Source organism: Bufo gargarizans, chromosome 2 (genome assembly GCF_014858855.1).
Source record: "Bufo gargarizans isolate SCDJY-AF-19 chromosome 2, ASM1485885v1, whole genome shotgun sequence".
NCBI classification, from domain to species: Eukaryota; Metazoa; Chordata; class Amphibia; order Anura; family Bufonidae; genus Bufo; species Bufo gargarizans.
The window spans coordinates 56,637,479-56,658,589 of record NC_058081.1 but is presented as its reverse complement, the minus strand read 5'-3'; the positions used below and the strand labels follow the sequence as shown (position 1 = coordinate 56,658,589).

General features: G+C 44.1%; 1 protein-coding gene across 1 annotated transcript; it reads left to right on the top strand.

Moving 5' to 3' along the window:
- Positions 1-4,255: 4,255 nt before the first annotated feature.
- Positions 4,256-5,758, top strand: DAND5 (DAN domain BMP antagonist family member 5). Its single transcript, XM_044283394.1, has 2 exons — positions 4,256-4,399; positions 5,369-5,758. The coding sequence occupies exons 1-2, from the start codon at positions 4,256-4,258 to the stop codon at positions 5,648-5,650; spliced, it is 426 nt and encodes a 141-aa protein (XP_044139329.1). The 3' UTR covers positions 5,651-5,758.
- The last annotated feature ends 15,353 nt before the right edge of the window (positions 5,759-21,111 follow it).

Genomic DNA, 21,111 nt, shown 5'->3' with positions numbered 1-21,111 from the left:
TACCTCCAACTCCCTACTATATCTGTCAGTGGGGCTCCCCCTAGTGGTGGCTGCAGACAGAAATAAGGGAGAGGGAGTTCTGTGCTCTAAGGTTTTGCCCACATCTGTGTTTTGTAAATCCGCTACTTTGTTTCGGCAGAGGAGCAGACTACTGGAGTTACTGTATCCGGACACCACAGGGTACCGCCAGATCCCCATTCACTGTAATGGGAGCTAGCGAATACGACAAATGTCTGCAGAAAGCTCACTTTTATGTCTGATCCCATTATACTGTATGGAGATCTGGCGGTGTCCGTTCCGCAACAAAATAGAAGATGTCCTATTATTGTCTTCATCACGGACAAGGATAGGACTGTTCTATTAGGGGCCAGCTGTTCCGGTCGCCAAAATACAGAATGCACGGAAATCATCCGTATTTTTTGCAGGCCATGTGCATAAGCCCTATGGCTATGTTCACAGTTGCAGTGATCAGGTTGCCGAGCTCACACTTTCTGGCATTGCCGGACACGACCGTGTACTGCTGGATCCCTATTTCCGCCAAAAATTCTGGCTTTCGGCCGGACAAACACCGCGACATGCACCTGTTTTTGTCTGGCTGACGACCAGCAGTTATGCCAGACTAGTGAACGCCACCTATGCCTGATATGGTAACTCCAGTAAATCCGGTATAAGAGCTGACTACTGAACGCACATGTGGACCTAGCGTAGGAAGCCCTCCATTCACCTAAATGTGGCCCTGAAAAGGGTAGCAACATCGGGGAAACAAGGAGAGGTTTGCTGTGGGTCTGTGAAAAACTATTAAGGGCTCGTTCACACGAACGTGTGGACTGCAAATTGCACAGTCCGTGGGGCAGCCGCATGGGGATCGTGGACCCATTCACTTGAATGGGTCCACGATCTCTCCGTTCCGCAAACAGAGAGCATGTTCTATCTTTTTGCGGTGCGGAGGTACAGAACGGAACTCCAGGAAGCATGCCGTAGTGTTCCGTTCCGCGTCTCCGGATTTGCGGACCCATTGAAGTGAATGGGTCTGCATCCTTGATGCTGAATGCACACGGAACAGTGCCCATGTATTTTGTGTGAACGAGCCCTAACTTGGGGAATTTTCTAGACTGGATACAATTGAAACAAACCCTCAGCTGTGAGAAAAGCTATTCCACAACAAATTTAAAAGGGTTGTCCCCATTAAGACAACTTGTCCCTTGTTCACAAGGGGATAAGTACCTGATCGGTGGGGGTCCGACCACTGAGGCACTCATCAAATATGAGAATGGGGGGCTGGGGTCCCCTCAGCTCCACTCAACTCTATAGGACTGCTGGAGATAATGCAGTACAAGCGCTCAGCTGTGTCAGGCAGCCCCAGAGATCTGAATAGATCGGCCGCCACTCCATTTAAACAGGGGCAGCCCAGGCCCCCATCCTTGTGATCGGAAAGCGCCCCAGAGGTCAGATCATTGTAGATCAGACACTTATACCCTATCCTCTGGATACTTAAGTGCTAAAGAATGTTTAGGTAAAATTTTTTGCGGTATTCATTTTTCGGTGGAAATAACATAACTTTATTACTTTATTCTGTGGGTCAGATTTTTTTTTTTGGGGGGGGGGGGGGGTCCATAACACTTTTTGATTGCTTTCAGTCAGTTGTTTTGGTGGCAAATAAGCGACAAAACTAAATTAATAAATTGTGTAGTGCGGGTCGTTACAGATGTGGCAATACAAAGTATGTGGACACTTTTTTTTTTATATTTCAGCTTTTTTTTTCTTCAGCTTTTGAAATATTTTTGTTTAATAAAAATTACCATTTATTAGTACCACATGGGGACTTAAACAAACTATCTTCTGATCGCCTCTGTAATGCACCGTACTGCTTATGTTGTACAATGTATTATACCGCCAGTACTATACTGTCAGGCTGCGTCCGACAGGTGCAACCTGATGGGCATACACTGCAGGAAGTATGTGAAGTCATCTGCTCCCTGGGATCTCATTCATGGGGTGCCGATGCCTGAGAGAGGGAGCCCCCTCCTTCTAAACTAAGGGGTTAAACAGCACGCCTGCTGATCCAGACTGTTGGAGCAGGAGCCCAGCTGTCGTGAGCGACCTGCAGGGGAGACGTGCACTGTAAAAAGGAGGCAGCCTAGTTGGTGTCTGCTATAAAAAGGAATATTGGCGGTCACTAACAAGTTAATGGGACAAACCCTTCTAAGCCTCTAGAACGGGCATGCTCAAACTGCGGCCCTCCAGCTGTTGCAAAACTACAACTCCCAGCATGCCCGAACAGCCTACAAGTATCTGCCTACAGCAGGGCATTGTAGGAGTTGTAGTTTTAAAACAGCTGGAGGGCCGCAGTTTGACGGTGCCTGCTCTAAAAAGTAAAGTTTTGCCTTCAGAGACTGAAAAATCCTCTGATATCCTGCCCTCACAGCTGAAGATTTGTTACAATAAGGGCTTGTTCACATGACCGTATGTATTTTGCAGTCTGCAAAAAACACGGATTACGCCTGTGTGCATTCAGTGTTTTGTGGAATGGAACAGCTGGCCCTTAATAGAATAAAACTATCCTTGTCCGTAATGCAGACAAAAATAGGACATGTTCCATTTTTAATTTTTTTGCGGAACAGAAATGTGGACATACGGAAACGAAATGCACACAGAGTACCTTCCCTTTTTTTTTTTTTTTTTTGCGGACCCATTGAAATGAATGGTTCTGTATACGGTCCGCAAACAAACCAGAACGACACGAAAAGAAGTTCGTGTGCATGAGCACTAAGTCTATGGAATATTACAATCTCTCTCCAGTTATGAACTCTTAACTATAACGATGCCATGTAACGAGACTGTGTATGTGAGTGGCGCTGGGTCAGTACACGCTTTCCAGCTTCAGGACCGCCGACCTACTGATCAGTGGTGGTCCGAACACCAGGATCCTCCCATTCAGTCACGGCAAGGGAGGAAAAAGAACCTTAACATTTTTTTGTAGGGTGTTTTATGATTTCCTATTGGTTAACATATGGCATCTGGCAGTGTCTTTGCTTAAGAAGAAAAAAAAATAATCAGCATTTTTTTTTTTTTAAGTGTGAATGCACGTTATTTGGGTATACATCTGCGATGCATTTTTGCGGCTCTGATACAGACCCTTTCACTTCAATGCTTACGGCCACCATCCGTGGTTTTCAGACCGCAAAACACTGTATGGCCGTGTGCATGAGGCCTAACTCTGATCTGTATTTCTACTGCCTGTGCATTTGGGACAAGGCATTGGTCTCAGAGTTGTCTCCCTCTGCTGGAGGACTCGCAGTATTGCCTGAGAGTTTTCTGCCGTCCGTTTCTGCTGTAGAATGATAAAGGTATCCGTTGGTACATCCGCAGGTCAGGTTTAGGAAGCCCATTTAAAGGGAATTTAGCACCCCGATCCAGAGCTGGGAGCAGCTACAAAGAGGCTCTGGAGGACCTGCAAATTTATGTATTACATGGACAGTTGATTTCATTGGGCACTGTGTAATCAAGTATACCTGCAGGGAAACTGAACACTTTGTAATTTTTCAAAAATCTCCCCGATGTCCTCTTTCTCATTAATTTTGGGGCAGTCATGTTATAGATAATCCAGTCTGTCTTTTACATTGTAATTGTGGACCCCTGACCATGGTGAATGGTTGACACCTGTGGTGTCGACATCTCCTGCACATAGAGTTGAGCTGTCTGGTGGCAATGTCTTGTGTACAGACGCCCCATCACCTGTCTTCTATGAAACTCAAACAGGTCTGAATGGCCGAAACTAGACAGCAGATCCCAGTTCTTGGCAAGACAAAATTCAATTATTTTGTTTTCTTTTTGTTACGACAGGTGTGTTGAGTGTGGAGGATTTCTCTCTTCGGGTATATAAGGCACTACAGTCCCTACGGTGTTTGAAAAAGTAAATCCTATGACTCTGGGGTCTCTTGAAGGCCCTTCAAGATTGACGAAAGGGGGACAGATCCCCAGACTATACAGCCTTAGACCTTCCTTACTACTGAAGAAAATGCTACTGCTCTTAATTATTCTGGCTGCCTCCTCAGTGAGCTCTGCTCCTTTCCTTGAGGAAGTAGAAGGTTCTGCCTTCGGATATCTGGGCACAAACCATAGAAGACCACAGGTGACTTCTGTATTCGAAGTTCAAAGGGTTCCACATTTGTCCTTCCTCAACAACCCTTTTAGCGGAAGAGGCAAAACGGATTCCCTCAAGCCTGTCTTCCAAGGAATGCCCAGAGTTCACCACATGGAACAAGGAGCTGCCCAAAGGAAAATGATTTGGGAGAATGCCATCCGGAAGGAGACAACAAAATCTCGCCCAGACCAGGTGCTACCGCTTGGACAAGATGCCTTAAAAAGATCAAGATGCAACGCTCTGCCATTTATACAGGTAAGCAAGCTGCTTCAAGGACTGAGTCGATCCCCCATGATGACAGACCCCTACTACAAATGTGTCTGTTTTTGTATTCTATGCTACACCCAACCCTAGGTGGTAATGTCACCCTGCAAGCTTTGTGTTGAGTATTTCTCAACATTAACCCTCTGCCAATGCAACTGCCACCATCATAAAAAGTTGTAATATGGCTCTAGGAAGGTGCATGGATCGGTCGCCACCATGGAACCTGCTGGCAGTCATGGAGAAAAGTCAGGGTTTTTAAATAAGAAGCAAGAAAGCCTTTAGGGTAGGAGGTTGGGGGGCGCATGACTTAATATAGTCCTGAATAGTGGGCAGCAAATACACTATGGGGGGGATTTATTATTAGGAAAATATTTGAAGTCCGTTTTGCTTGAGTCTGTTGCAGTACTTTATGCCACATTTATCAAATGGTGCATGTTTGATAATTTTGCCTAAAACCTAACACTTCTGTCTAGAGAAGCTCCTCCAGTTTTCCTACCTCACCCTCCTCCTGGAGTGAGATTGCGACTTTAAAAAAGTCTCAATGATAAATCTGGAGTGAAACTAATTAACATAGCTAACCATACCCACATTACAAAACTGGAGTGAGTGGAGTACACATGAGAAGTCAAAAAAGTCGCAAATTTTTGTGCAATCGCATAAATTTTGCGCGAGTGGAAAAAAAGTCGCAAAAGCCCTATTTTGCAACTTTTTGATACCGGAATTCTTGAGTGAAGGTATGATAAATCGGAGCCTATGAATGAGGTGAAACGTGAGCGCTGACCAGCTCGACCCAGCTGATGCTAGAGATCAAATTACAACACCGATATAGGAGGAAAGTCTGCTCGTCTTGTGCAGGTCTGACTTGGAGTTTCAGAAGACAAGCACATTTTCCTCCTTTTATTGTAAAAAGTTTCACATGCAAGCCGCCCCTTTAATATTTTGTACCTCTTTGTTCTCCAGAACGTCTTCAGGAAGAACTGCGTTCCACTGCGGATTCACAATAAATTTTGCTTTGGTCAGTGCCATTCCTTTTACGTTCCCGGTTGGCCTTCCGGATTATCTCAGCCTTGTCTGTCGTGCGCCCCGATCCGTTCCCGTCGGGTGTCTGTCCCCCTGCGCTGTCGCGGAGGACAGGTGTGGTGGGAAGAGGTGGTTCTCGTAGAAGAATGTGACTGTGAGACCCGCTATGATCAGCAGTTGAGTCGGGTTGGCAGCGGCGAGGGATTTCTGCCAGTGTCCTAAAAGCCACAGACTGAAAGACTGTCCGACACAGGGCCTCTAGAATGGCCTCTGACCTTCTATAGTCCTTTTTCCACAGGAAAAGTGGGACCCCCTTGATGACCCCTGAACCATGTGTATGACAGTCAGATGATTGTTTTTAACTTATGTTTTTTTTTGTTTTTTATAGATTTTTTTTATTTTTTTGACGCCACTCCTTATGGAGGGGAATGCAAAACTAACGATGGGATGTCTTACATTCTGTATCTGAGTTTTAATCTATTATTTTTTATATATATATATATATATATTGTTTTTTTTACTTTTGTACATTCCTTGAATATTTTTCCCGTTACTTGGACTTCTTCTATGCTTAAAAGCGTTTCTCAGTGTTGTACTTAAAGGGGATGTCCATATATTTTTTATTTTATTGCCTGTGGAGAAATCCCCACACCCACACCCTGCCGTTCCGTTCTGCTCACCTCACTTCCGGTCCCAGTCTCTTAACCTCTGGATAGACATGGTCATGTGTTCCACTGCAGCCAATAACTGGCCTCAGCAGTGACACTTGACCTAACAGTGGGATGCCAATTGGGGACATGTTGCCGGCTGCGGTGGTGCAGAGGACTGTCAATCCAGAAGCTTTTCAGGCTGGAAGATCGGTGAAGGAAGCTGAAACGGAGCAGTGGGGCGCAGGCGAGTAGGGATTTCTCTACAGGTACCGTTGGATAAAAAAAATATGAATACCCCTTTTAATTTTTGTATGCTGAATAATTCAGCAAATTTTCTGTTTAGTTTCAGCTCCTTAGTTTTTTACATCTGTTTGCTGTCAGTGAATAACAGCATGTTTAAGTCTGTCCTGACCTAGCACAGCTGGCAGGCTTGTTGCAATGGATCAGTGTAGGGAAGCGCTGTCATCACGCAGTGCCATAAAGCCTCAGCAGTAGATCATCAGGACCGGAATGTAAACATTCACTGACAACAAGCAGATCTTGGAATTGAACTGTATAGTATATTTGTTTGTTTTTTAAAAGTTGCAGAATGTTTTTATTTTTATTACTTAAGACTAGAAAACCCGCTTTACAAAACTGGCCCCCAGCCCCCTTGTGCCATGAACGGGTATTGCACTTTGCGCAGGGCGCTGGGACGTGTATGAAGATTATTTAGGATGACTATGTTTAATTTATCTACAGACGGGTCGTATTCCATTTTTGGCTGGTTCAAAGTTTGAAAATTCACCCCCTCCCCCTTCTGTGCAGTCTTTGGAATGAGTCACTGTTTGCCCATTAGGAATCAGTAGTGCAGACCAGCAGCAGAAGTTTTGCCCATAGCATTGAGCTCTGCACTACTCCTTAAATAGGGCCTATTGTAACCATATGTTGGCACAGAATTTGGTAGGGGTGGTGCCCACATGTTGGGTTTATTTCTAGACAAGGGATCAGCAACCTCCGACACTCCAACTGTTCTGAGACTACAACTCCCGGAGTCCTCCTTTCACGTCTATGGGCGTTACAATAACAGCTGGGAGTTGTAGTTTCACAGCAGCTGGAGCGCTGAAGGTTGCTGATCCCTGTTCTAGAGGTATTCTGTAAACTCCCTGATGGAGCACCCCCTGGTGGACAGTCGGTCATTAAAATGGTTATATCTAGTCTGCTAGTAGAGGAAGCGGGCACAGCGCCAGCATAGCCCCTGACTGCCATCTGCGGCTATGCCATAGGACTGGTATTTCATGTGCCAGCCCTTCTCTCCCAATGCCCGATTCTGATTTTCACAGGTATGGGCAGGGTTATACCCTGTGCCATGGTGCCCGTTCACAGCCCCTTTTTCTAGCTGTAATAGCTTCAGTCTTGTTTGCCGTGTACACGGTGGTAAACGCCTGTCTGTAGCGTTCTTAGGGAGGAGGGGTTTTCCTTCGCACACCCCACTTCCTGTACGTCACCTGGACAGCCTGTTGTACAGGAAATGCTGCACCTTTCATTGCCCTGAATGTGTGTCTTGTGTATTTGACTATGAGCAGAGGAAGGGTGCTATCGTCTTCCCTGTCATTTTGTAATCTGTAACTGAATGACCAAATGTGGGTGCTACCACCCGAAGGAATAAACGGATTTTTATTAATATTTCAGGCTTTCCTTTAATCCTTATAATCCGCTACAGATCCTAAAATCTCACATGACCAGTCATTTAAACATTTTTTTTTTTTTTTTTTTTTTTTTGTCTGCTCGTAAAAGTTTTGTCCAGCATAACTGATAATCTAGCATCTATCCAGAATGTACAGATGTGGCTGCAGTTCCACTACTGACCACCAGATGACAGTGGTTCTCCAGTTTTATATGGATAAAGTGACTGCATTGCAACTAGTGACAGTAAAGGGGTCGCATTGTGAGCCACTAGTTACCACGACGCCACAGTCGTAAGAAATCTATCGGGTTTGGATTTCTTGCGACAGGCTGGTCACGGCAACTTGCAGGTCGCAACGAGAGGTTGTTCCCTTTCATTAGTTGCCATTCAGGCAGCTCTCCGTTGTGAGCAACATTGCTGTGTAGTCCCACCGTATAGAAGACCTTTCGGAGATAAAACGTCTAGTGCACATATGGAAGACATGACAGCTAGAAGCCTGAGGCTGCACTACTGAGGGATGCCCTGTGTACATCAACAAACACATAAAGTATCATTCAAAACCAGCTGAGATGTAGAGTGAAAGTAGTTTTATTAATGTGTAAACCCAGGTATGGCAGTACTGCAGCCCGCAGAAGGGGCATATTGGCGCAAAATCTCTCAGTAGTGCAGCCTCTGCTTTCGGCCTGTAACAGAATTTCATGCATAAAAGATTTAAAATGGAATTGCAGTTGGTACAACTTTTAAATAGACTGTTGCAATGCTTCAGGTCTAAGATCTCTGCTTGCTGTTAGTGAATGATGATGACCTGGTTTTCATCCCCAAAGGAGCTTCCCGTTTTTAGCCATTCATGGCTGAGATCTGAATACCAGTGGCCAGGAGTGCCCGGCGCTGTGCCATGCATAGAAGCTACAAAAACCGAGCAGCGCAGCCCACCAGACCGATTCCATAACCCTGGCCACCCCATCGGACAGGTATTCCGATCACAGCCACAAATGCCCCATTTAGGATTTAAAAAAAATAAAAATGGGGGTCATTTATCAAACTGGTGTAAATTAGAACTGGCTTAGTTACCCATAGCAACCAATCAGATTCCACCTTTTCATTTTCCAAAGGAGCTGTCAAACATGAAAGGTGGAATCAGATTTTGATAAATGACCCCCAGTGTCCGGATCACATCCTAATGGATCCCAAAGGATCCTCCAGCTGGATCATGCTCTGACATAATGGGAACCAACAGAAATGGGGGGCCACGAGGTGCAATGACTAATCAGAAGGCGGTATTGAATGGTGGCGATATGCAATGTGTGTATTATGGCTGCCAGAACACCCCTCCCCCCAGCTTGATCGGAGTTTTAGAACGTACATTATGTGGAACCATTGGAGAGAGGTGGAGTGCGGGTCTTGTGCTCATATGTTGGCCATTTGGGACAAGCCTTGTGAATGTGATAAAAAAAATTTTTTTTTCCAATCAGTATTTTTTTTTTTTCTTCAATTGCAGAGCTGCCATTGTCCACATGGTGGTGCTGCAGCTCTGCGCACACTTCCAGATCTATGTGCAGTAATGCAGGTTTTCCCAGCCTGATGGACTCCAGTTATCATGTCCGGGTCTGAAGTCTAGGCATAGTTACTACACATGTAGACTGCTGCCTGTGTATAGTTGAATGACCTAATATGATTAGTAAGTAGATCCATAAATGTGAGGCCTGACTCTGAAAATGGCTGGACTGTGGGGCACTTATGCCTGCTGCCCATGATCTAACCCAGCCCTTACTGCATTATCTTTCTTAGATGGCCCCTGCTTGTTCATTTACACCCCCTGCATAGTGTCACTGCTCGCATATGTGTAATAGTGTGTGTGTGTATATGTGTGTATGTATATATGTGTGTGTGTGTATATATATATATATATATATATATATATATATATATATATATATATATATATATATATATATATATATATATATATATATTAATTATAATTTTTTTTTTTTTTTTTTTTACTTTAAGGCAAGATTAGTGAGCCAGCTATTTCTCCAGTCACACCCAGAGCTGAATCCATAATTCTGCTGATCTTGATGTATATCTACCCGGCTGTCACTATATGCTTGAATATACTGCATGTGGGTAACTCTACTATCTAGTGATGTATGGATTGCTAATGGATCAGCCAAAATAGAAAATAATATAATTCATTCATAAACTGCAGTGTAACAATATATAAAGTGTAATATGTGGATGCCCAGTTGGTCACCCTAGCGGACAACCACCACATGCATTTAGGACTTCATCAGAAATGCATACTGTACATAAACCTCAATCTAGATAGAATAGACATCTATAGTTGATCAACTAGAAAAATAAATTAATAATATAAAAATGGAATAAGAAAAATGCTATATAGCTCCGTTGCAGTGTCCCATCAATCTACATTTCACTACCTATCATCTGTGAACTAGCCTCCTGCGGTTGAACAACGCTACAACTCCCGGCACGTGGGACGCCGGCGTCCGGACCTGCAAACACACAGGGCAACAAAAAAGTTGCTGTTTGGAGACACCAGCGATCATCCACGGGACTGGCAATGTACTGTCAGTTGTCTACACAGCCATTATTAATAATGGTATCTATCACTGCGGTATATCAATTTGTGAATTATTAGACATTGCCATAGTTACAAAGAGGATTTTCTACAACTCTTTACCATTCAAAAGGATACCGCTGCCCCTCTCGAATACAACTCTAAATGGTCACCAGTATCTAGGCAACTCTGCACAATACTACCATAGACCAATACAACAATTGCATCATTTGGAGCTTTAAATAGACGCTGTATCTGCCACTTATATAATACGATCTTATATGCCAGCAGGCCGATACATCGGGACACTGCAACGGAGCTATATAGCATTTATTTTTTTTGCACCGAACCATTATTTCTCAGGTTGGTTGAGCCACTGTTTTTCTACTATCACTTTATTATATTCTAGGAGGAGGGGGCAGCCTCTGTAATCCTGTCAGTGCCTGTGCAGCATGGTCATGGGGTTGCCATGGCATTGGGGCCTAACAAAGGCTTCCAGGTCGGCCGTGTGTGAGCCCCTTAGGTGTTAGTGTTAGGCATCATGCACACTACATTCATATTTTTATTTTATTTATTTTTTTATTTTATTTTTGCGGTCCGTATACGGAACCGTTAATTTCAATGGGGCCACAAAAAAACAAATTTACTCCGTATGCATTCTGTTTCCGTTTTTCCGTTCCATTGAGAGATAGAACATGTCCTATTGCCCGCAAATCACGTTCTATGGCTCAGCAAAAAAACTGAATACATACGGAAATGCATCCGTATGTCTTCCGTATTTATTTAGTTTTTGCGGAACCATCTATTAAAAATTTTATGCCCAGCCCCATTTTTTTTTGTCATTACTGTATATGCCATACGGAACAACGGATAAATGAAAAACGGACCGCAAAACACTGTATAAGCCATACGGTCGTGTGCAATGGGCCTTAAACAGAAGCAAATACAGAGGTCCTCAGTATTTGATTGGTGGGGGTCTGACACCCAGGACCTACGCCGATCAGCTGTTTAAGAAACCACCGGTGCTCGCAGTAGCGCCGTGGCCTTCTTCTCTCAGCTTACCAAGCACAGTCCTGTACATTGTATAGCGTCTGTGCTTGGTACCAGAGCCCAGCCATATATTCTATGAATGTGATGTTACTGGCCTAGGCAGAGTTGCGAGTGAGCCCTGGTGCCTTCTCAAAAAGCTGATCGGCGGGGGTCCCGGTTGCATAACTAAGCTCTGCCCCATCACACCGCTAAGCTCTCCTGTCAGCTTGGTAGGCTCCGCACAATCGGCCTGCTAAGCCCCACTCTCAGCTTGACAGTGGTCTTGAGGGACCACTGTATTTGATTGGTTTGCGTGATGGTAAAGTCTACCACTGCCACCTCTTGATATACAGACAGTCTAATATGTATATTGGAATTTTTTGTTATCTTTTCAGCAATGGGTTAGGCAGGAGAGGCAGGTGCCTATGGCACAACCACCTCCCATGATGCCCCAACTTCACTCCTTCAGATTAGTCTTCTCTGATCAGTGCAGGAAAAGAAAGTGATGTGAGTGCAGGGTATTATGGGGGCACTGTGGCATTGCACAGTTACCAGCAGTGATGGGCACAGGCGTTCAATTAGTGCCCTTCTCATTCCTTGTAGTACAGAATGGCTGCATCTTCCTCTGGCTATTTTCCCCTCACCTTTTTGCTACCAGAGCTGTCGGAACATTGCCATGGTCTGTCTCTAGTATGTACACCCTTGCTTGTTAGCACATTTATGGGGGGGGGGGGGGGGGTCTGGTGACTTGCCCATTAGGGGGCACTGTGGTTGGCACACAAACGTATTTTCTTTCAGTGTCCATTCAAATTTTATTTTTTTCCCTTTCATCCTCCATGACGGCATACAATGAGATGACCCGCCTCCATCCAGGTAGGGACTCTCCTCCTCAGTGTCTTCCTGTCCCTCCAGGTGGGAGACGGGTTATTCCTCATGGCAGTTGATATGGGTCTGCGTCTGTGAAGGCAGACAGAGGCTGCTGTTTTTTATTTTACTTATGCCTTAACCACATGAGGGAAGCGGGCAGCACCCGTTCCCTATTTGGGTTTCTGAGGCGATGGGGAGTCTGTACGTAGGCGACCCTGCTCCTTGCCTCCTGCTCTGTGCGTCGGAAGAGGAGGTCCATGTGGCGACCGGACACTCAGTGAGTTCCTCTGGTCTTGTGAGCGCTCCCCATCGCAACCCGATACTTTCGGTGCCTGTGATAACGTCACAGTAAATTAGATGCGTTCCAGCAAGAACTTCAGGCATGCATGATGGGGCGGAGCTTAATTTGGCATGCAGATCAAGGCTGAAATTGCCCTCTGATCTGAGGTCTGCAGGTAAGAGGTATTTAAAGGGGACTGAGGTTACAGAGGCTGGACAGTATGTCTGAACTGGGTACAAGCCAGATGGAGACCTCTGGCCTTATCTGGATATGCGTTTGGCCTTATCTGAAAATCCTATAGCCGTTCTTGGTCCCACTACATCAAAGCATAGGGAACCAAAAATGGTCTACTGAAATTCCTCGTTCTCAGACTCAGAATCGAGACTCTCTAACTCCGAGTCTTGCTCTATCAATTCCTCTGGTACAGAATTTAAAAGCTTTCTTTTTTCCTCGGAAGATAGAAAAGAATTGATAAAAGCAGTCAGGGCAACCATCGACCACTCCGATAAGAGTCCATAGGTCAGTCCAAGAGATGTTTAGTGGTTTAGCGTTTTTCCAGTCCATAAAAACATGCATGAAATGATAAAAAGGGAATAGAAGGCTCCAGAAGCTATTTATTTGAAAAACAATCTGACGTCCCTTTAGTGAAGAAGACTAAGTATTGTTAACCTCCTGTCCAAAAGTAGATGTGTCCCTTTCAAAATTGGTTAAAGGGTCTAATGCTCTTGTTGAGGACATGGGGTCCCTAAAAGACCCCGTGGATAAAGTAGATTTAGGTCTGAAAAAAACTTGGGAGTCTGCTGCTGCCCTTTTCAAACCAAATCTGGCTGCTACATCGGTCGCCAGATCTCTTTAAAAGATGCTTACAACAGTTGGAATCCCTTATGAAAGAAGGTTCCTTTTATGACTCTTACCTCTTATACTGAAGGCAGTGTATTTCTTGTCCGATTCCACTGCAGTCTGTAAGGATGGTGGCAAGAACCACTGGGTTATCGGTTGTGGCCAGAAGGGCTCTATGGTTAAAATCTTGGACAGGTGACATCAGTTCAAAGATGAAACTATGTAGTCTTCTTTTTCAAAGTAACCTAATTTTTTGTCAGGATTTGGAGAGTATTTTAGAGAAAGCGTCGGCTAATAAAAAAAACTTTTCCCCGTGAAGCAAATAAAAAGCAGTTTCCCTTTGGAAAGTTTGAAAAAGGAGGTTCCTTCCAGTCTAAAAGATCTGACATTTTGGACCACTGTCCCTCTCTGTCAGAAGATTGGTAGAGGCAGAGGGTTCTTGTTAACCCCAAAGAGTCTGAATCTTCCAAGCAATGACGCCAGGCTTCAGGTGGAAGACTAAAACTCTTTACAAAAGAATGGGAAGAAATTTCCATGAACCCTTGGGTTCTTAATATTATATCAAAGGGTTACCATATTTCTTTCAGTCTTCCTCCACCCATAAATGTCTTCAAAGTAACCCCAATTCAGAAATCTGTTCTTCTACAAGAAAATCTAGAGGAAGGTATCTTAAATCTGTTGGCTCAAAAGGCTATTATCCCAGTTCCAACCCTTCAACAAAGAGGTTATTATTCACCATTTTCTTTTGGTAAAAACAAACAAACAGGATTCAGTCTGATAATAAACTTGAAGAGCCTGAACAGATTCATAAAATACGAGAAATTAAAGATGGAATCTATAAGATCCACCATAAGCCTGTTAAGAGAAGGAGACTTTTTTGGCATATTCCAGTATGTGAGAGCTCACAAATTCCTTTGCATGACAGTTTTTCTGGGGAAAGAGCTACATCATTTTCAATTCCAAGTCTTCCCCTTTTGGGATCACCGCTGCTATGAGGGCTTTTACAAAAGTAATGATAGAGGTGGTGGCTCACCTGAGAAGACGGAATATCATAATAATCCCCAACCTAGACGATCTCCTAATTGTAGGAAACTCAAAAGAAGGTCTAGAAAGCAAATTGTTCCAAACCTGTCAGACGCTTTATCAGACAGGCTGGGTGATAAATTGGAAAAAGTCAAACCCCTGTCCATCCCAAAGTTTAATCTTTTTAGGGGTTCGCTTAGATTCCACTCTTCAAAAAAACGTTTTTCCCGCTCAAAAAGTGGCAGGGGTAATGGAGAAACTGTAAGCTTCCAGGGGCATTTAGCTTGTACGATCAGGGAAGCTATGAAACTGCTGGGCATGCTAACATCATGCATCCCGGCGGTAAAATGGGCCCAGTTCCATACTCTGGTGCTTCAGCAGTGGTTACTAAGGAGTTGGAACAAGAGTCAGGACTCAAACAATTCAAATTCCCTTATTGGTAAATCAGTTTCTGCAGTGGTGGCTAAATCCAGATCATCTGAGGAGAGGGGTCTTATAAAGTCCCAGGCACCTGCGGATTGTCACAACAGATGCAAGCCTTTGGGGATGGGGAGCTTGTTGCTCTCTTTCCAAGGGCAATGGTCTGAGGATCTGATGACTCTATCTTCAAACCTGAGCGAATTATCTGTGTTTTGGGAAGCTTTAAAAGCGCGATCTCAAAATATAGAGGGGAAAGACATTCAAGTAAAATCGGACAACACAACAGTAGTCAAGGGGAAACAAGAAGTGTAAGCTTAAGTCTGCAGTACACCTAAAAGGGTCCCTAAATACAAAGGTGGATTTCTTAAGCAGGGTATCTCTAAGGTCAACAGAATGGAGCCTAGCCTGTTTTTCTCCAGATAACACACTTATGGGTACTCCCCAGGTGGATCTGTTCGCTTCTGCAAAAAAACATGAAGAGCAAGAAGTACTTTTCCCAAAACCCCTTCGACAGGAACATAGGGGTAGAGGCGCTATCCCAAAAATGGGACTTTCATCTGGCATATGTTTTTACTCCCCTTCCGCTGATTCCCAGGGTGCTAAAAAAAAAAAAGATCAGTCAGGACAGAGCCCATGTTATCTTAATAGCGCTGTTATGGCCGAAAAAGTCGTTGTTCCCTCTTCTAAAGCTCCTTTCAGTTCAGAGCCCATGTATTCTTCCCTGGAGGCAAGATCTGTTGTCCCAGGGACCGGTTTACCATCCTAAAGTGGAAAAATTACATCTGGCTGCTTGGAACTTGAGAGGGTGACCTTGAGATCCGAGGGCTTATCGGGCGACATAATTAATACCATGGCGGCCAGCAGGAAAGAGGTTACCTCAAGAATTTATTCTAAATTCTCGAAAAGGTTCAGTGGCTGGTGTACTCAATCAAAAAATTCCTCACAGAAGTTTTCCATTCAAGCTATTTTAGAGGCTTTGCAATCAGGATTTGAAAAAGGGTTGCTTCCAAATACCTTAAGAGTCCATATCTCGCTATTAAATTCAGTATTTGATAAAAAAAAAAAATTAAAAAAATGTGGGTCATCCGGATTTTGAAAGAGGCAGATAAAGTCCTTTCCTAAGACCTAGGGTTCCTCCCTGGGATCTTAACTTAGTCCTATCTGGTTTGACTGTAGCCCTTTTTGAGCCTCTGTCGGAAGCCTCTCTAAAATATTTAGTTAAAAACCCTATTTTTAGTGGCCATTACCTCGGCTTGCAGCGTAGGCAAGATTCAGGCTCTAAAAATGATTGAACCATTTTTTACGGTGTTTCCTGACTGAATCGTTTTCAGATTGGATGATATCTTCCAAAAGTCGTATCCAATTTCCACAGGCAAGAGGAAATTATAGTACCCTCATCCTGTTCAGATCCAAAATCGGAGGGAGAAAGGTTTCACAAGTTAGACGTGCGTAGGGCCATCTTGTTCTATCTAGAGGCCACTAAATCTTTCAGGAAGTCAAATTACTTGTGTGTGCAATTTCTAGGGGAGTATAAAGGTCATAAAGCCACAAAGAATTCCATGTCTAGATGGTTAAAAATGGCTATATCTGAGACCTATGAATCATTGGGTGTACCTCCACGAAAGACTGTCTGCCCACTCTACGAGATCTGTCTAAACATCCTGGACTGAGAGAGCAAATACATCCATAGAACAAAACTGTAGGGCAGCAACATGTTCAAGCCCTCATATGTTTACCAAACATTTCAGGGTGGATACTAGGGCAAATCAGGATCTTTCCTTTGGTAGAAAGGTCTTTCAGGCCATAGTCCCTCCCTAAAAGAATTTATCTGATATCTCATGGTATGCCATCATGGAGGATGAAAGGTAAAAACCATATTACTTACCGTTTAAAAAAAAAAAGGTCTTTTGATATGTATATATGAGTAGGAAAATGTTGGTGTGAATGGGGAAAAAAGACTCTCTAGGCTGTCGGTTCAGAAAGACACTGATGAGGAGCCGGAGGAGGGTCTAATTTATTCTTCTTGTTCCTACCTGGTTGGAGGCGGGTCATCTCTCATGGTATGCCATCATGGAGGATTCATGAAAAGGAAATTACCGGTAGGTAATGTTTTTTTTCATTACCAACTTACTTCAATGGGTTCGCAAAAAAACTTAAAGGGACACTGACAGGCCAAATCAGCATATTTAGTTATATATATATATGACATTACAGGTCTTATACAGTCTATTAAAAGCATCTAAGTATCCCCCTGTCCACCTTATAAATACCGAAAAATAAATTTTTATAACCTGCCTGTCTCGTCAACAATCTGCACAAGGGGCGGCGTTTCATCTCAAAATGCGCCCAGCAAGCCGCTCCCAACTGCCGTTCTGAAGCCCCGCCCAGCTCATCAATATTCACTTCGCTGGGCGGCGGCTACAACTCTCCCCAGTCAAGATCCTGCGCAGGCACGATGTAAACACGGCCGGGCGCAAGCGCAGACGATTAGACTAGGACGATGCCAAGAGGATTCAATTGCCCATGCGCAGGATCTTGACTGGGGAGAGTTGTAGCCGCTGCCCAGCGAAGTGAGGAATTTTAGCCCTGACCCACATCTACCTGGAAACATCTATTTCTGGGTGTGGTTTACATAAACCTCACCTATTTTAAAAACTTAAAGGGGTTGGCCACTTTCTAGTTACTGTTGATCAATGTGGTTGAGATGATTATATGGCACCTCCTAATATAATCCTTGTTGAAGTTCTGCACCATTTTCTGTATTTCATAAGATATGCCCCTTGATTACAAAGTTTTATTGTGCTGTCCACACAAAGGCCTTGTCCATAAGATGGCCGCTGATGGAGGATCATGTGACCAGGCAAATCTTCTCCATGTGATGTCTTCTCATTGTACATACACTGCCCCCTGCCATCTGCACTTGTTCTGTTAGGAATTTAGTGCAGTGTGTTTGAACAGAAAAGACAGTGATTTGTCTGGTCACATAACCCTCCTTCAGCGGCCATCTTATGGACCGGACTTCTGTGTGGACAGCCCAAGAGGCAAACCTTATAAAATATAGAAAATGGTGCAGAATTTCAAGAAAGTCTACATTAGTAGTGCCATATAATCGTCTCCCAAACACATTGGTCAACAATAACCAGGGAGTGGCCAACCCCTTTAAGAAAAATAATTTGTAAGGATTATCTCTGTAAATTCAGGACAATCCTGTCAAGTTTTGGAAGGTGGCAACTCCATACTCCCCTTAATTAAATCAACTTGCATTTCAGCTTCCTCCCCCCCCCCCCACTTCAGATAACAGAGATTATTATTTTTGTCAGTAATGGTTTGCCACCTCTTTAATTGCAACTATTATTAGATTGTATAGCGGTATGCTCTCAATGGTCAGGTCCACCTTCATGTCTTCTCCATCTTTCTGGCCTCCAGCTGTGAATTGAAATTCTTAACACAAACGTGAAACAACAAGATAAGATGATAATTGAAATAAAGGGGAAGCTTCAGAGGAGGCAGGGTAAGAAGGGGAGGGGGGGGGGGGGTTAATGGATCTCCTGGAACCCCGACCGGGTACCTCCATTGATGGATACTCCTAGCGCTTCCCGAGGACTCAAAGTACTCCACTTGACACCGTACCCACAACAGGAACCGCTTGGTTGGGGTCTTGCCGTTCTCCACCCACGCTGGACCCAAGACCTGGCTTCTGCTTCCAGTGGGTGAACCTCTCCTAAATCCAGAGGGCAGGAACAGCTCTTAAAAGAACTAGTAGTCTAGTAGTTATAGCCAGGGGAGTGTAGCAAATCTTCAGCGTATAGCAATCTCCAGTGTCTATCAGTTACCCAAACACCAGCCTCAACATGATGAAGGGTAAAACAGGAACTCCCTTTATTGAAGATCAACTCGGTATATATACAGTTCAAGAAGTCTAACAACATAATGCAATCAACCATGAACAACATGCAAACAGACATCTTCACCCCCTCCATAATGAATAGGGAGGGAGGAGACACATGTGATGGGATTATCTCCTGAGTGTATCATATGGTGATCTACTCATCTAGGAGCCGGCTGCTCCTATAATCAGCTACTTAATCCCATCACTAACACAATCAGTGGGAGTCTCAGTGCAGAGTTAACCCTTTTTGTGTTGCCGAATCCACACCATGCCTTTTTAATGGGCAATAGGAAATATGTGGCATATAAATTCCACACATAAATCAGGGTTTATAGTTCCTTGTAACCCCAAAAGGTCTGAGGGGGTCTCCATAGTTCTGAGTCCATAGTCTGTAGGAAGTAGGCTGTCCCTCAGGCTTCTCCAGCAGCCCCAGTGACTGTTCAGTCCGTCACAAAGGGCAACCAGGAGAACCTCGGTGCCACAGAATATTAATCCATATGTGAGCCAGGGGATCCAGAAGGTAGGAGAGTGCAGTGCACAAAAGCAGCGGCCAGCACTGGGAGATTTCCTATCTTTTCCGGTAGTCCGGGAAGACTCCTTTTTTCCAGGAACTTCTTAAACATTTTGGGAGAGTTGGCAATTACTCTTAAATGCCGGTACAATCTAAAGGTGGAGGACCCCACTACATATATGGGAAAACAAATATGAGGGGAGTGATAGCTTGTGCAGGAATTATATACATAACAAAAAAGTGTGAAACAACTGAAAATATGTCATATTCTAGGTTCTTCATAGTAGCCACCTCTTGCTTTGATTACTGCTTTGCACACTCTTGGCATTCTCTTGATGAGCTTCAAGAGGGAGTCATCTGAAATGGTTTTCACTTCACAGGTGTGCCCTGTCAGGTTTAATAAGTGGGATTTCTTGCCTTATAAATGGAGTTGGGACCATCAGTTGCGTTGTGGAGAAGTCAGGTGGATACACAGCTGATAGTCCTACTGAATTTGTATTATGGCAAGAAAAAAGCAGCTAAGTAAAGAAAAACGAGTGGCCATGATTACTTTAAGAAATGAAGGTCAGTGAGTCCGAAAAATTGGGAAAACTTTGAAAGTGTCCCCAAGTGCAGTCACAAAAACCATCAAGCGCTACAAAGAAACTGGCTCACATGCGGACCGCCCCAGGAAACGAAGACCAAGAGTCACCTCTGCTGCGGAGGATAAGTTCATCCGAGTCACTAGCCTCAGAAATCGCAGGTTAACAGCAGCTCAGATTAGAGACCAGGTCAATGCCACACAGAGTTCTAGCAGCAGACACATCTCTAGAACAACTGTTAAGAGGAGACTGTGTGAATCAGGCCTTCATGGTAGAATATCTGCTAGGAAACCACTGCTAAGGACAGGCAACAAGCAGAAGAGACTTGTTTGGGCTAAAGAACACAAGGAATGGACATTAGACCAGTGGAAATCTGTGCTTTGGTCTGATGAGTCCAAATTTGAGATCTTTGGTTCCAACCACCGTGTCTTTGTGCGATGCAGAAAAGGTGAACGGATGGACTCTACATGCCTGGTTCCCACCGTGGAGCACAGAGGAAGAGGTGTGATGGTGTGGGGGTGCTTTGCTGGTGACACTGTTGGGGATTTATTCAAAATTTAAGGCATACTGAACCAGCATGGATACCACAGCATCTTGCAGCGGCATGCTATTCCATCTGGTTTGCGTTTAGTTGGACCATCATTTATTTTTTAACAGGACAATGACCCCAAACACACCTCCAGGCTGTGTAAGGGTTATTTGACCATGAAGGAGAGTGATGGGGTGCTGCACCAGATGACCTGGCCTCCACAGTCACCGGACCTGAACCCAATCGAGATGGTTTGGGGTGAGCTGGACAGCAGAGTGAAGGCAAAAGGGCCAACAAGTGCTAAACATCTCTGGGAACTCCTTCAAGACTGTTGGAAGACCATTTCAGGTGACTACCTCTTGAAGCTCATCAAGAGAATGCCAAGAGTGTGCAAAGCAGTAATCAAAGCAAAAGATGGCTACTTTGAAGAACCTAGAATATGACATATTTTCAGTTGTTTCACACTTTTTTGTTATGTATATAATTCCACATGTGTTAATTCATAGTTTTGATGCCTTCAGTGTGAATCTACAATTTTCAGTCATGAAAATAAAGAAAACTCTTTGAATGAGAAGGTGTGTCCAAACTTTTGGTCTGTACTGTACATGACTTACTGAAAATGTTAGGGACACTGGCGTAATTAGAAATGACTGGGCCCGGCAGCAAATTTTTGAATGGTCCCCCCCCCAGTTGTCCGGCACCTCTTACCGGCAGAGACCCTTGATTTCTTCCCTAATACAGTCCAATTATTGTCCAATAGACAAGTCATGGAAATATATGTATACTGTAATATGATATTTTAACACTGTCTATTGGA

What these genes read in the sequence shown, in the direction of transcription:
- DAND5 (XM_044283394.1), top strand. Translation starts at nt 4,256, where the DNA reads ATGGAACAAGGAGCTGCCCAAAGGAAAATGATTTGGGAGAATGCCATC. An exon ending in ACGCTCTGCCATTTATACAG is followed by an intron (nt 4,400 to 5,368) that starts GTAAGCAAGCTG and finishes TTTGTTCTCCAG; the next exon opens with AACGTCTTCAGGAAGAACTG.